Raw genomic sequence first — 17,716 nt, 5'->3', positions numbered from 1 at the left:
AGTATCTTTTAAGAATAAAAGTAACGATCAGTACTTAACTAGTCCCCATATATATAATACTTGAATAGTTGAAGTAGTTTATGTTTTATTGCACATTATAGGCAATTCACTTCCGAAATTTCGATTTGAATTTAAAGTGAAGACATTGAACAATGAAACCTTCCTTTAATCCACAGTCAAGTGAATGACAACTTAGTTGGTTTGGTTACATCTTGTTGTTGTTGTATATGTGTACTTCTTGAACGTGGGGAAGGATACAAATGGGCAGGAACGCACTAACTTTCTTGAAGACTTACGACGAGCGAGCTACATATCAATATCATACTAATAAAACGGCATTGTTCATGTTATAATTTGCTATTTGAATTTGGAAAAACATTGTTTTCTAACTTTACGTGACAAATGAGACTTCTGTTAATACAATGAGTGTATTAAATTAGTGAAAATATACAAATAGAGGAATTTTTTTGTCTCGTGAAAAACAGTTTTAAATATTTAATACAAAAATTTATTCAGAAATGAGCTGCTCTAAAATTTTATACGGACGGAATTGCGATTATGCAATAGCACGGTGCATTTCAAAACCACATATAAGAAATGTGGACAACTGTGTTATCATTGTATGGTTCAGGAGAGTAAAAAAATAATTTGCAAGCTGAATAAAATGTACAGTATGCAGCATACATATAATCTTTGCAATATTATTTGAATCTTTTATCATGATTATAATTACAGAAATATATATAAATATATAATTATGTAATTCTAATAAATGTGCATTTATAATGATATTGTACACACATTTATTATACGAACATACTTCAAAACTGTTTCGAAGGTCAGCATAATGAGCAAGAAATTTCTTCGCTAGTAAATTTCCCATTCGGTGAAATTCTTATACCTTCGAAACAAAATTAAATACGCCAACGTATTACAAGGTGTGTTAAAGTAATTTTTAATTTTTTTTTCATTAATTTTTCTGTTAAAAAAATTACTGTTCATTCCTGCAAGAAACATAAATCCTTTCTCTTACCACAGCCATAATCTGAAACACTTGCACGACCTAAGACAAATCTTTGTACCTAGTAATCGTTATTCCGAAGTCGGCAAAGCCTGAAGAAATCTACTTATAATTGATATAAGCAAATAAATTATTATTTTATATGTGATTTAGAAGTCATTACGTTAGTGTGTAGTGAATATAAAACAATTATTATTAATTCAGCAACAAGCCACAACAACATGTTGAAAATAATTGTTTTTAACAGAAAAATATTTTACAGAAGCTGATCAGAGAATGTGCGATGTAAAAAGGAGAGAGAGAGAGAAACACGTAGGCTTTTAAATTGCGTTATTAGTTACTTTAACTGTTGATAACCTTTTTTAAGCATTCAAAAACAAACAAACCTACAATATCTACAATAGGCCTACATATCTGTACATACAGTACACGCATATCTAAACTACACATTACTTCCCAAATCACATCAAATACTTTTTGTTCTTGTTTTATGTTTGTCAAGCTGCAGTTTCTTCTTTGCATCTTGAATGTATGGCGGATCTTTGAGGCTCAGCCCTCGAGCTCTCCGCGAATCTATTATTTCAGGCAGAAGACACTCCTTGTAAAATGTCTGAAGTTTTGGAAGCATTTTACTCAACCAAAATTCTCTACTTATTCTGACTTCGTCGATCAGTAAACCTGTAAAATAATCCATATTTTTAATTTGAAGATGACTTGTGTTATGAGTGCAACTGAAACATACAAGGGACTTGCAATTTATCAGAATAATGGCTGTTAATTGTTATCAAAATTACAGAGTCAATTCATAAATAATGCATACAGGTCAAGCTTATGTAATTTACAAAATTTTTGTGCCTAACCCCATTCCCTGTACATTTTACACCATAAGACGACTTTTTGGGTCGGAAACATTCCAAATCAAAAAAGGATTGATTTTAAATTTTCGAAATTTCGGATCTTTAACCCCCCTTACCCTCTTTCCCAGGGGCATAGTCAACCCCGGGGTTAACTCCCATAATACCCCAAACTCTTGATACATCACGGAAACACTATAAATCGAAAATAATAAGTATAGTTTTAAAATTTTCAAAATGTAGGGTCATTAAATACTTTCCCATCTGAGGGGGAGAAAATTGAACACCTGGCACATTTTCCACCATTTATCGACCTCGGTAAAACTCAAAATCGAAAATATTCAATTTTTTTTAAATATATTACATTTTTTTTAAATTTTTTAATTGATTTTTTATTTATAAATTCCTAAAAAAATTATTTTTAGTTTACATTAAATTAGATTTTTTTATGAATTCCTCTAAATGCACAAAAAAAAAAATTTTCAAAATTTAAAATATTCAGGGGCAATTGCGCCCCCCCCCCCCCCCCCAAATCAGATTTAATGATGCCCTAAGGCATTGGATGCACGTCAAAATTAACATACTTTGATTTTCCCGAATTAAAAAAAAAAATCTTGGGGGAAATGACCAGGGCCTAGCTGGTTGGGGGGGGGGGGGGGGGGGGGGGGGGAGTTGAGGTTGAGTATCCTGAATGGCTCGGAAACACTCCGAATCAAAAAAGAATCAATTTTTGAAATTTTCAAAATTTAGGGTTTCCAACACCCCCTCCCCCCACACAATTGAAGGGCCAGTCGACTTTGGACACATTTCTCACCTTTCCCCGGACTCATTGATGTACAAAAAGCATGGCTATTGCCCATAGGAAAAAGTAGGGATTTTTTTTACCCCCTCCCTCCTTTTTCAATTTTTGTGTCATAGCCATAAAATCATTGTATTGTTATTGGGGTTACATAAATATACTTACTAAGTTTCAAATCAATACGAAAATTAGACGTAGGTTATAATCAACTTTTTCTTCAAAGTTTTGGCATTTTGAACCCCCCTCCCCAATTCAGGGAGGCAGTCAACTTCGGGCGAATTTCCCACCATGCCCCGGACTTATGGATGTACAAAAAGCATGGTTATAGTCCAAAAAAAGTGTTTTTTTTTTTTTGCTGCTATGCCCCTCTACCCCCATTTTCACTTTTAGGGTCATAGTCATAAAATTATTGTATTGTCATCGGGGGTACATATACTTGCAAAGTTTCAAATCAATGCGACGATTGGAAGTAGGTTAAACCGAATTACAAGATTTGATTACATATTTAGCTAATAAAAGTGTTTTAAAAACAAACATCTTCCCTAATAAATCCAATAATTTCGCAAATTGAAACGGTAATATACATGTAAATACATACCGAGCGAATGACTCACTGTGTAGCTAAGCTTACTATACAGAACAAAGTGAGCATACTGAAGGCACAAGACAATCATCTAAATAAAGCTTCTGTGCGTGTGTATGAATGGGTATAATTTAGCTTAGTTGTCAATTTTAATTGGCATATTTCTGGTTCTCTAGTTATTACTGAAACTGTACACTTAAAATCTTTATAAGATAATGGCTACTTTATGGCTAAACATTTATTGCAACAACAAAGGCCTCATCGTTTTCGATGCTTCAAGAGTTATTTTTTAAATTTACACTAAAGTGCAAAAGCTTACTTATTGCAACATTTTTTAGCATTACAATCACTGCAGTATTTGTGCATTTCTGCATAGCCATCCAGCATATACTCGTAAAAGGTAGGTGGTGTTTTATAATGTATTTTATGTGCAAGACATTTACATTTAGTATTTTTCATGTTTTTTTTTCCCCCCTGCATAAAAATTAATCAAGGTTTCATACTGTTTTGGTACACAGCTTGTCTGAAAGAAACTGCCAAAAACACACACATTCGTATATCTGAATAACCTTGTTTCTCATGTGGTATTTTATACATGCAAAATTGATGAGACATAATGATTGAAACGTAATTTTAAGATTAACTTGCTTGTAAGATACAGTAAATAATACAAAATAAGCGGAGAATAAATACATTAACGCATCCCTGCATGCGGCTTTTATTTTAAATAAGAATAAATAATAAGTGGCATGAAAAAGTTTAAATTTTATTTATAAAGCAAGTTATACTAAGATAACTGTTTTATCCTATAGGTACATTAAATAAATTACATGAAAAACCACTGTATGGAAATGGCAATTATCACAAATAATTGCAACGGAGTTTACGGATAATCGTGCAACGTCGCTTCTGTTTTTTTTTTTTAATTTATTTATTCTGTGACGGTGGTCTGTTTTAGCGCTACAGCTGAAACGGACTAGAGAAATATTTTACTGCAACTCAGCTTAAATAATATAGATGTATGCATTTAATAATTATATAAATATTAACGGACACCAGTTTTATCGAAACGTTATATTTCCAACCACATTACATTACTTCCACTGTAATTATCAAAAATTAATCGATTAAAATAAAGCATGTTTAATATAACTTAAAATAAAGTCGAAAACGAGTGCTCGTACTTACTGTTTTTTTTAACATCCTCGCTCTCCAAACGGTTTTGCCTTTCTTCTTTTTCGACTTGCGTGGAGCAGATAAAGTTAATTTTCTTCTACTAGTTTTCTCGTGGCATGGCATTTTCGCCATGGTTTCAGGAACTGAACGCACACCGTTACTCAACCATCAATACTTGAGAACTGGCAGTAAGCCATAACTTCAAGCAAACAATTCTGTATACCATGTCACTTTTTTTTTGTGTGTTTGCAGACTCCCGTTACAGAAAAATAAACCGCCCAATTGTAGTAAACAGCTAGAAAAATGCAATAATAATAACCATTGTAAAAATTCTATCTGTCCTTAGATCTTTAATTTTTTTTTTCCTTGCAGCGCTGATACTCCTGATCAGACAAGTCAACTCAAGCATTGTGTTTATATCCGTGGAATACACGCCGATGTAATACAATAGTCGTAAGTAATAATGTTTGTGATTAGTTTCGTGAAGTAAATGCAACATTAATTCAAATATAACAACTCGCGTATAAATTATATAACTATAACTTGTTCTACGTCCTCAGATATCATATTATGCTAATGTATGTATATAATGTAGACATGTGTGTATTCAGTAGCGTAAACTTATATTTCCGAAATAAAGAGCGATGCGACGCACATATGGTCCCAGTCCTACATTTTACTGTACACTATAATTCTACACTCTTCGCAATGCTGCAAAATATTTACAGCAATATAAGTTATTGTATATTAATATATATATATATATATATATATATATATATATATATATATATATATATATATAATATACAGACAACTGGAGCAATGAAACATATACGTTTAACGTTTAATTCCGTATGGGTATACTTTTTTCCTCCCTTTTTTTTTTAAAAATATGAACGCAACTGAGCGTAATAAATAATTACGTAGTTTTCTGGCTGATTTACCAACAATCATTGCTTTGCGCAATTAAGGTGAAATCATTCAATCATTGCAAAATAGTTTTCTCACTAACCCTACAATAACAGTTATGTATTATGTTGTCAGATAACACGCAGGCCCAGTGTATTAACGGTTTGTAAGCAATTTTTTTATTTGTCTGTACGCTTAATCGCCGAGATTGCGTGCATAATCACACTTAATCTGCTAAATATAATAAATATTTCATTTCTAAATAAGTATACAAATTCGATAGAGGTATTTTAATGAATACTACTTACTATGTTTAAGTTTGGAAAAAAATCCTACTTTACCGGTCCCTAGTTAAAAGCTATGACTATATAATTTGTTTTCAGATATTTAACATTTTGTTTACCATATAATATTAATAATACATGTTTTCAATCATATATAAGTCCGCGACATGTAGATAAAGCATTTAACGAATGTTTTGCTGAAGTTGTAATAACTTTGGCTATTCATTATAACTGGTTTATAATCAGTGGCACACAAATTACACACAAAGTCTATAGTAAATTACATAATTTTATTTGCATCGTCAGTAACATGGTAATATACACTTATAATTTGGTGGCCCACGCTGAGGTGATATGGTATACCAGTTCACGAAATCTGTTTTAGGGTCTAGGATTCAAACTGAGTATTTGTCAAGAACGAAGGGGGGGAAATATACCAAAGTTTCGATGCCGTGGTGAGTCACGACCTACAAACTGTAAACAGCTCCAGGAAGGCATTAGTACCGCCCCCCCCCCCCCCCCCCCCCCACCCGGGCCCAAGGCAGCTACCTGACAGCTTGCCTCCCTTCCTGCCCCTCTCACCCAGCTATCCATCACTCATCTAAAATATTTGCCCCTGCACAAATTATTTCAATACAAAAAATATAAAATTATAGCTTTCCTATTACAGATAGAGACATGCGGCCTGAAACTTTTTTGATCTAAATAATTGGCAGAATATGCCTTAATATTAATTTTCTATGTAAAACGGGTAGCCTGTTTACGATAGAGTATTGAAAAATGAACAAGTCATTTAAAAACTATGTGAAAATGTTATTAAAAAAGTGGATATAATGCAAGTGTATACCTGCATTATCTGCATTTTGGTTTTTATTTCACCTTTTTATCTTATTTAGTGCCTACATAAAACGTATTTAAGTTAACATTGATTTTCCTATACTGGCAAGATGCCAGCGCCCGACCATCCAACAGCCTTAACAACCCCCATTCCACTTGCCGGCAGGGTGCAGATAAAGGTTTTTGTGCCAACGTGTTTACGACTGCTGTCAGCGCTTAACAACCCCCATTCCACATCCCTTTGCCGGCAGGGTGCAGATAAAGGTTTTTGTGGCAACGTGTTTACGTTTAGCTTTTTGCGAGTGTCTAGTGTGTTACGCAGTTAAGGCAAAGAAAGCTACCTGCTAGATTTCTCTTTATTTTGATTACTATTGGTTGAAAATACACAGCGACCGACTGGATGCACGCAGCGATGTTTATTTTGACAGCTCAAGCAATTATCTTTTCCCGCGGGTTGATAGGAAAAGGTCGCTTCACCCAGCATAAAAAAAAGGCTACGCCGCTTATTGCCCATGCAGGAAACACACTGGCTGCCGTCTGTCTGCATTTTCTCACTGAAGGTTTTTCAAAGGGGAGTGAAGTTGGGGTGTTATAAGGGAGGACACTAGATGGTTTGTGTGTCTGGGAGGGATGAGCTAGCCTTGAAGAATGTTAACGAGGGGAGGGAGGGGTCATGAAGCCGCTGCCGCCAGCCAGCCGGGCGAGCTTCGTGTGCGCCCACTCGCGTTGCAGAACCTACAGCTGCCATATTTTTAAAGGAAATGTCCCATTATTTTATTGTTATTCTTGCATGAACATTATTGGAAGTATTAAGGCCGACACAAAAATACGCTGTGTGTTAAAACTAGCAGATTTTAATGATCTTTTATTTCGTTTTTTTTATATTTATTTTATTTATTATTTTTTTGATTTTCACAATTTGGTCAAAATGTCCAATTTTTTGACGGTTCCCGAGAATGTATTTGTAAAATCACTGCTTCGTTTAATCCGGGGTTTGTGACATCGGGGTTCTAGTGTATTTAACTACGGAAAGCAGAAAACGTACATGTAAACTACCACATATTTTCTTTAGGTGGACTGTAGGGCGACGGACTTGCATGAAGGTTGAAGTGGGTTTAACCGTCTAGCATTGTGAGTGACAGCATCCTGCTATTGTACGGCTGGTTAGCGAGTAGCAGTTTGGGAAGCGGGAGGGGGGGGGGGGAGGGGTTTTTAAATGAACTGAAAATTTTGGAAAACATCTATGAAGGACCCCCCCCCCCCCCTTTATTACGACCCTATTCCTGGGAACCGTGAGGGGTAATTTCAGAGAGGTTTGACTGTACTTATCCACCCTCAGCATATTCTTAAATACTATTTGTAAAAAGTTTTAACTCTGATATCTTAAGCAGCTTTGAAAGTCTTGGTTTCTTCAGAAGCTCTGCACACTATATGTGTTCCTAGGTAATCTGGGCCCTTAATAGTTAAATATTAAAAATTTTACTTGGACAAATACCTAGAAACAATACAAATTCTATACTATTTCAGTAAAACTGTTAAATATTAAAGAAAATTTTTTTTTTCAAAATAGTGATGAAATGAGCTTATATTTACATTTTACATTTTTGTTGTTAATGGCAGCCATGTAAACATTATATTAGTACTAGAAATATTAGGAATACATTTACTGCAAATTTTCCTCCAAACTTGGAACCTTGATTTATAATTTGAGTCACAAGCTGCCTCTGTGTCATCAGCTAGCAGGGGAATGAGCTTGGCGGTTGCTTGCAGACGCGAGGGGGCGGAAAGCTGCACGTCCCAGTAGTGATGCCGGGCGGGGAGCGTCTGCGCGCCCGACAAGTGGCATGCGGCTGCGAGTTCACCGTCGCTCTCGACGGTTCCGGCAAGGTGTGGGCCTGGGGCAGCAACGCCGGCGGCCAGGTGAGCTTTCATCCCGGCAACTGGCCGTTTTGTGTCCACTTCTCTTTTTTAATGTGTTATAGAAACACACTCCTCGCTTGCCCTTAAATGAGGCACTAAGCAAAATTAGAAACAACTGCGAAAAGTGGCAGGACTAACATTCTGTGTCCCGGCAGCTGGGCAAGCCGCCCAACGAGGAATCACGTGCGCTGGAAGGCAAGCTCTTCATGCTGAAGTCAGCCAAGAGGGTGATCAAGCTGCCGCATGGCTCTGGCAACTCGAGCAACACTCCCAGAGAGGTGCCGGGCGTACCCAGCTCCACCATATCCTTCAAGCACGGTGCGTCTCCTGGCCAAACTCAGGTGAGGAGGTGATACTAAGGAATTAATGAATTGTTTGACCTTCAACCTGTATATTTTCCACATTATGCACTAATGGTGGTGGTTATCAAAAAAAGTTTAATCAAACATCTTAAATTAGTACTACTCTTAGGAGGTATGATAACTGTAAGCAGAAGCAATATTTTTTTTATTTGAAGGGTGTTTTAGTGGTTTTAGAGTTTTTAAACAAACTGCCCCATTTATACTTCGCTTGGTATGATTCTGCTAATGAACTAACTCTAGACTTATTTATTTATTTATTTATTTATTTATTTATTTATTGTTCGTCACATGCCTAGAAATGGATTAAACAATTTGATAGTAGGCACAAACAAAAAAAGACCAACCTAAAAATCTAAATACCCTAATAAAGGCTGGTACTGCAAAGCTGACACCAACGACAAGAAAGTAAACTTTACAAGACATGGGTAAAACTAGCCAAGACAAAATGCATCCAACATACAGTAGAATCCTGCTGATGCGACCCCTCACGGTTTCCGGAAAAACTGACTTATAAACGGAATGGTCGCAATAGAGAATTCGGGCCAACATTACCCCCCCCCCCCCCCCGTTCCCCCCCTCCCCCCCCCCAAATATATCTAAATAAATAAAAAATTGCCTTTGTTCGCATAGATTTCATATTCAAATAGTCTATGGTATACAAAAGACAACTTTTTAAATTTACTTCGGACTCGCATACCCCGAACAATGGGTTCCGATAAATACTCGCGCTAAGTGAATTCGCGTCACGCGAGTTCGGCTATGCTAGCCGGCTGGTGGTTATTTTCGTTCAAAACATGGCGAAGGAACTTGTGTGGATCAGGTAGAAAACATTCTGCTATAAACGAAAGATATAAGAACAATGCTATCCTGAAATGCTGTGACATGTTTTTGGAGTAGGTAATCACAGCGACAGACCGACAGGATGCGCTCCCGCCCTTGCCGTCAGCGATGTTTATTTTGACAGCTCAAGCAATTATCTTTTCCACGTCCCTTCACAGCATAAAAAAAAATAAGAAAAAAACACTGAATGCAGATGGAAAAGTAACTATGCAGTAAAATAAATATATTTACGGCCCTGCTAAATCTTTCTATTCAATAAAATTCGAGGTATTAGTGATTTTTCAGCAGTAACTGCTGTGTGACTAATAAACAAATTGTATCATAATAACTTAAACTTATAAAGTATTTATTAACGGCGAAGGACAGTCGTATAAGCCCATAAAAATATTTATTTTACTGAGAATGGACTATACAACCTGGCTTTTGTCGCACGCTGTGTGGGAGGGGAGGAGGATGCTGATACTGACAGTTTCTCATGCAGAAGGTTGAAATAAGGGAAGGAATGTGTTGAAATGTTAGTTGGAAAAGGGAGGGGGGGTGTTTTTACATGGTTTGTGGCTCTGGGAGGGATGAACCTTGAAGAATTAGCAGGGGATGGGAGAGGTAAGCTTCATGTCACGTATGACGTCAAGCAGCCACTACCGCCAGCCTGGCCGGACGAGTTTCTTACGCTCTCGCAGAAGCTACCACAGCAGCTTTTCGTGCGATAGTGGACGCGCCGACCTCGGCTAGACACTGCTGCGTTGACAGTCTAGAGGGGTGGTATCTATTTTTAGCCGTCTTTTGTATGCCTGCCTGCTTACAGTACAGCTCTCGCCAAGATAAACGTGAACACATAGCGCCCAACAAAGTGTAACAGACTTGTTTTTCAGCTGATTTTACTCAAATTTTCGACTTTCTCTGCTCAAATTTTTCACGGTTTCTCAAAAAACGGTCGTATAAACGGAATGGACGCATCAGAGGGGAGTCGCATCGGCGGGGTTCTACTGTATCTATGAAAAACATCTGGGAGATGTACAAATTATTGCAAATACTAATTCAAAAATATATGAAGGATAATAAGATAAATATAAACAAAAATAAAAGAGTAGAATATAGTTAAAGTATTTTTGTGTATGGACAGAAGATATAATTTTTTTTTAAACATTTGTCTTATTAATTATTGCTAGTTATTGGTAAGAAACTCTCATTATTCTTTAATTTAATTACAAGTAGAGGTGGACGGGAATAGCATTTTTACTTCGGGACGGGAAATACATTATATTTTCAGGATCGGGATCGGGAGTAAGAGCAGTAAATTGTCTCTTAGCTTAATGTACAGAAAATTATATTTACTTTTAAAATGTGCGTATTTTTAAGTTTTTTTTTAATAAACCATCCACATTTATAGTCCAAATCACAAAAAGGGAAAGACACACAAATACAAATAATAAATACCGTATTTATGCGAATATAACACCCCCTTTTTTTGCCAAAAAATAAAATCTATACCTTAGGAGGCTGTTATATACGAGATACTGTACTAGAAAAAACGTGTTCTGATTATTACGGTATTACAAATTGTCGTCACTTGCACTGCTGGCAGAATCGCTGTCTGAAGACGTGTCTGAAATTTGCAGGATACTACTTCACAGGTTCAGTTAAGTGTCCACGAAAACTGTCCAGCACTAACATGGCACGATTTCACAGCAAACCACCGGGTCGACGTCTCCACACTCACTTCAGCAGTCCAGAACAAGTTCATTTGTCATCTATCCCTTTTCTTGCACCCTCACGATGATTCCTGGTGGAAACACATCCTTCGGCAAAGTTTTCTGATTGAATATTACGTATGGGGGAAGCTTTCGGCCGTCCGCTGTAGTAGCCAGCATAACCGTGCAATAGGGATGTGCGAGTACCCGATATTTTCGGCTACGTTTCGAATCCACAATTATCCTAACCCGGAATCGTTGTTCGTACATGGATTCAAACAGTATTACGAATATTCACAAAAGTTATAAATTAATTTAATACTGCTCAAAAATACTAGCAGTGAAAAATAAAATTAGGCTACTATTACGTGAGTATTTATAATATGATGTGTCAAAGAAAGATATGTAAATTAAATAATTAACACAGTGACAGTAAAAGAATTTCGAGATTTTGAGAGCTTAAACTATAATTACGAATTTCGTCGTATAGCAAACTATAAACTAAAAACAAATACATACCTACAAGAAAAAAACGTCTTGGCTATTTATTGGAGAAAAAATGGTTTCGTTTGCTGAAACGTTTATAAAACAGTTTTCCCTGTGGCATGCAGTTTATTACGATTGAGTTGGAGAATCGAATATGTTTTGGTTTTCATAATTTAAAGTGTTTATTATTAATTAAGCTTACATAATTATAAACATTTCAATCTCAGTGTAATAAATAATTGCCAGTAGTTACAGTTAGAAAAAAGAGAACACACATTTTTAAATTAATCAGTTATTTTTAATTATTCTGTGCTTAATATTCGGAATCGGATTCATATCTCAAATATTGCCAGGGATTCGAATCGGATTCAAACCGAACTGAAAATCAAGGATTCGTACTTCCCTACCGTGCAACGTTGTTTGTCAGCACCTGTGGTTTTAACGGGAACTGACCTTTCTCCAACCAGTGAAACTAGTTGATTCAGGCATGTCGAACCACAGCGGTGTCTGATTGCCGTTGCTGATTTGCAATAGAAGATAGCCATTATTTTTTCGAAGCGCAATTACGTGTCGCTGAAAATTTAGCAGCTTCGCTTCGTATTCCTCTGGCATTTTTTGCGCTAATGTTGTTCTGCGGTGAATAGACAAGTTTTTTCTCTTCATGAACCTTCGTACCCAGCCGTAACTAGCTTTGAAGTTCGCTTTATTAATGTTGAGATTACGTGTAATCTTGCTTGCTTCTAATTGCAGCATTTCTGTAGAAAGAGAATAACCATCTCTCCTTAAATTGGTCATGTACTCAAGCAGTTGTTCTTTCACTTGTAGATACACACATTTTCTGCCACGAAAACCACATTTGTTTTTAGGTACACACTGAAGTCTTTCCTTATTTCTACAGCACTCACTAATGCACTGCGCATTAATAGAAAAATGTCTTGCAGCTTTCCTCTGCATACTGCACAACTTTCAACTTGAAAGATGCCGTGTAACTTGCCCTAGTTTTACCCATTTTCAAGCAACGTACATAGACAATAGAAGGTTGGCCGACCACGTGTTTACTACTGGATAACTGTCAAAAAAAAAATTCCGGCTTCCGCTGAGTTACAGCAGCACTGTCGTAAAAATAACTTAGTTTCTACTCGGGGGTGGTGGGTTATTGGACGTTTCAGTTTTTTTTTTTTTTTTTCCACGGGTGTTATACACGGATATTAAATTTTTTCAATATTTCAAATTCAAAACTAAGGGGGCTGTTATACACGGGCAGGTGTTATATTCACATAAATACGGTAACATAAAATTTAATAAATACAAACATCTTGTGTTCTACACTACTTTAAATTTTCATGAAGAAAAACCAACTTTTCAACATGTTTACTTGTTAATTTTTCTCTTTTGGCACTGACAATATGGCCAGCACTAGAAAAAAACCCGTTCACTGGCAACCTTTGTTGCTGGTATGCCAAGATAACTCAAGACAATGTTTTTGAGTCTTGGAAATCGGGTTATATTATTTTTCCACCACAAACAAGGATCCTCCGTTATGTCTATAACAGGTTCACACAGGTACATGTCCTAGTTATGACCGAAGAGATTTGTTGAAGTAGCAGATTATTTTTGAGCTTGAGAAGCCAGCAAACTAAACTCCTCCCATTGAGAGCCAGGATTCTGTGGAGCAGGCCTATGTGAAGCTGAAACAAAAACAGATTGAAAACATAGTGAAACCCTCCTCTTGTACGCTTGACCAAAAGTAGGAACCAAAGACAAGTTAAGGGGAGGATATTCAATAAAAGAAAAATCTAGGGTGGTGGCTAGTTTATATTTAAAGATCAAAATTACTTCCACAATTACAAATGCAATACAAGGCATCAGCCAAAAAGGAAATAATCAATGACATCAAACTCACTTATATAGTTAAATAACTCAAACTCTCAAGATATACAAAGATTCTAAAAATTACAAGGGGAACAATAGGTCTTTTGCATTCAGGAGAGTGACAGGCTTTACCATCTGCAAGCGTCTCTGCCGAACAGGCCACATTTCCACAGCCCCGGACCAATGCCAGCTTTTATCAAAAAGCCTTCCTCCCCTGGTGCACACCAATAGATAAAAAAAATTTTTAAAAAATCCTACATCCCCTTAAAATATTAACATACGGGAAATATAAAAACATTCAAGGTTATTTAATGTAGCAAAAACACTCACTAAAGTTCTCACAGCTTTAACAACCTTTATTAAAATTAAATTGGGCTCAGATACTTCCTTATCTAAAATTACTCATCTGGCAAATTTATTAGGTACATTAACTGTGAATACACATGCTATTTAACCTGGCACACCATGTACCATGCTACTTTAAAACACTCTGTATTATTCAAATTACAAAATTTCTGAAATTGCAGGCTTTATACTAGAAATGAACCTGCCACTAAATTGACGCAAGTAAACAAATCCTTTCTTAAGTGTGCTGGTTATACTCTTAACTCTTAGCACCGACTACTATACTTTGTTTACTTACAAACTTCTTTACAGAATATAACAATAGGGGAAAATATTCTACTAAAGTTCAATTGTACACATTATTCCAGTCCGTTGTATGTTAATTACCAATTAAGCGTATCTAGCAAGGTTGTTATGATTACTTTTAACTTCGCAAAAGTACGAGAGCACCAACTCTGCCAGGAAGATTATTTAGTACAAACATAGATACTTTAAACATTATCATGTACATGTGTCGTTTCTCAGAGCACCAACTCTACTGCCAATATTTATTCCCAAAACCAAAGTAGAAATGCCTGCAGGAATAAATTAAGTTTTATAAAACTAAGCGTAGTATTAACATTACAATTAATATAGTTGTGAAACTTGTCTGCAATTTCTCAGGAATAATTATAACCACAAACGACTCCCAAAACAACATGCAAAATAGGGCGGGTCTAACTTACAGTTTATATGAAGTTACCAACTACGCCGACACGGGAATAGATTGCATCCTGCAATCCATCGACCTCCACATGCGACCTCAGGCATCTTCTAGCAGAAATTAAGGCACACTAAAAACACCCACGCAGAATCTAAAGCTGTGACATCCGTCATACTGGGACGCTGCTTTGTAGACACTGCTGCGAAGCCAATTTCCCGCCGCCTCGTAGCTCGTAGACAACTTCTGCTCGCACCTCGTAACTTCTTATCTTCACTCACGTCCTGCCGATTTCTTCGTTAAAAAACAAAAAATTGGCATATGCACCGGAAATCTTGGTGCATTTTCCTGCTGGTCTGTAAACTCGTAGAATCCGAGAAGGTAAACAGGGCTCACAGTCGTAGACAGTCAAACGCCGCGGCTCATTACTGGTCCACTAGCATTCCTAATTTCCACAGCTATAATTTACAACTGCAAAAAAATAAGATAATTTGCTCGTCACCACTATCCATGTAAATTCTCGTAGAAATGTAAACTGATAATCTTGACGAGGATAAACAGGGCGCACGCAGGTAGACAGTCAAGGCCCGCAATGCATAACAGCTCCATTCGCCATGCTATTTTTCACATCTCCAAGTTGCAGCTCGTAGGAACATTATTTTCTTGACACCGCAGTTCAAACTCTCGTAGTAAAAACTAAAATAACTTACAATGATTTCCGTAGCATTCATGTGGTCTAATAATCACGACCCAACACCTTGTTGCTTGTAGACAAAACTTCACTCCCAGTCGCTAAACTCTAGGCCATTTGAATATCCTATTGGCCTCGTTTCTCGTCGCGCTGATATTCTCGCGTCACGAACCCTACATGACTCGGTGAAACCCAAATGACACCCCTCACTCGGCCACGAGCGACAAACTTCTTCCTTCAGCTCCGAGCGACGACTCCTCCCTTCTTTCAGCTCCGAAAACCAACAACACAAAAATTTCATGGTTCAGCTTTCTGCCGCGACACGTCACTAGGCTTGCAGTCTTACCAACTTCTCCTAAATCACATGCTCCAGTAACGCTGCCGCGCCTGTTTCACACGGTGGCCGTGGCGCAGCGCTACCAATCAGACGGACAAAGACAGACAACTCAGCTATTCCGCCGCCGCACAACTAAAGGCGCTCACGTATCCAAACAAGCGCACGGCGACACAAAGACGCAGACAAAGAAACACCAGACAGGTGACATTGTCCAATGTCACAGCAGTCTAAAAAAATTGAATTTTTTATTACTGGAATAATTGGTTATTTATTAATGGTTTGCTTACTGGCATGGTTATGCTCAGTCTTGTAGGATTGTGCCTGGCTCTGCTGTGTAAGGAAATGGATAGCTGCATCCTTCTCATGCTTGTCTAGAAGAATGTGCTTGAAGCGGGGATCCAGCATCATGGCTGACAAATATGTTTGCTTTGTTTTGTAAGCAGGAAACCTTGATTTAAGTGACAGTAGCAAATTGTGCCCAAATGTTTTCCCAGTTCCTTGTTCATTTTCAGCACAGTACTTGTCCAGTTTGTTTGTTATTAAATAAATAATTGGAATAACAATTGAACTTGTCGATGTCCTTTCACCACACACCTCCACTGTTGCCTGATAAAGAGGTTTGAGAATTTTTTCACATATGTATCAATCATTTTCCATTCTGAGATACATACTTGTAGATTGTCATGTTTTCCTTCTGAAAGCAAGTCCCTTGAAATAGCTTCCTTAATGGTCAGTAACCGTTCAAGCATCAGATATTCAGAATTCCAGCGTGTTTCGCAGTCCTGAATCACTCCAAGTTCTGGCAATCTTGTTGATTTTGAATTTTATGAAGCCTGTATTGCTATTCTTATAGTAACCAACTATAGATCTGCATGCTTTAACCAAATCTTGTATTTCTGCGGAACTCTTCTTTGCATCAGACAATACAAGCTGTAAAGTATGTGCAAAACATTGCAAGTGACTGAAGGGTTTTAATTATGAGACTGCAGCCTTCATGTTCCTTGCATTGTCAGTCACTAGAAATAAAGGCAATGTGTTGCATGTATCACTCAGATTCCATTTCTGTAAGCATTCTTTGCATTTCTCGCATATTGCATAAGCAGTATGGTCACCAGAGAAATGAAATGAACCTAGACAATGAGACTGAATGATCATGTAGTGCATAGTAACTGACAAGAATGCAAGATTACTTCTTGAAGACCACAAGTCTGTTGTGAACGCTAGAGATGACACTGTGGAAATGGCACTGCCTATTTTAGCATTCAAACTGTTGACAGTTTCTTCGTACAACTCTGGAATTATTTTCCTGCTGAATGTTTTGCTCGATGGCAGACTGTACAGAGGCTGAGCCAATTTGAAAACATGTTTTAGGCCTCTTTCGTCAACAATGCTGTATGGATGGCAACCATTTGCTAATCATTTACCTACTTCTTTATCAAAGCCTTTTGCTTGGGGTGGTCAATACCCCAGGTGACAAAATTAGCTAGCTTGGGCTGATTTGTTGGTACATCTGATTTAACTAACGTTTTCTCACTTCTGCTTGATAATTTGAAAGATGTGTATTTTTCCTGAAGCATGGCCAGCTCATTTTTGGCCTTCGAATGTTGTGTTAAGTGTCTGTGCATACCTGTTGTGGAACCATATTCCGTTTTCAGGACAGAAGGGCACAAAGAACATTGCACCTTGTTATTTGGTAATTTCTTAAAGAACTTGCAAATAGGCACAGAAGACACACCTGGTTCAATTTTTATACTGCCTGGAATGCCAGGCTCCATTGTTCACACAAGTGTATAAAAATTACCCTTATTTATTAAATAAAATTTACCGGAATTAATTATCATGCATACTTTAGAAATACCACTTGTTTTTAATTGTTCACTTTCATTCTTACATAATGACCAACTACTAAAACGTAAAACCCTCTGATGTTTATGAAAGACATTTATAATGGCATAAAACATTTGAAACCAAGATGGCGTCTTTCAGTTTATTAGCGTTTCGAATAT

The 17,716-nt window shown here is 36.9% G+C and overlaps 2 protein-coding genes across 5 annotated transcripts in view; both read left to right on the top strand.

Moving 5' to 3' along the window:
• LOC134527844 (uncharacterized) overlaps positions 1–17,716 on the top strand; it is a 286,375-nt gene that overhangs the window by 200,741 nt on the left and 67,918 nt on the right. For 2 of the 4 annotated variants that reach the window (XM_063360800.1, XM_063360798.1), the window contains exons 22-23: positions 8,237–8,386; positions 8,542–8,727. In XM_063360800.1, coding sequence (XP_063216870.1) covers positions 8,237–8,386; positions 8,542–8,727 — 336 coding nt within the window. The remainder of the gene's footprint in view (positions 1–8,236; positions 8,387–8,541; positions 8,728–17,716) is intronic. The other 2 variants (XM_063360797.1, XM_063360799.1) reach the window with 1 other exon arrangement.
• LOC134527847 (cation channel sperm-associated protein 2-like) overlaps positions 1–17,716 on the top strand; it is a 254,149-nt gene that overhangs the window by 181,697 nt on the left and 54,736 nt on the right. The window lies entirely within an intron of this gene.

Source organism: Bacillus rossius, chromosome 1, assembly GCF_032445375.1.
Source record: "Bacillus rossius redtenbacheri isolate Brsri chromosome 1, Brsri_v3, whole genome shotgun sequence".
Taxonomy (NCBI): domain Eukaryota; kingdom Metazoa; phylum Arthropoda; class Insecta; order Phasmatodea; family Bacillidae; genus Bacillus; species Bacillus rossius.
The sequence above is the reverse complement of the archived record's forward strand: the minus strand, read 5'-3'. Positions and strand labels throughout refer to the sequence as shown.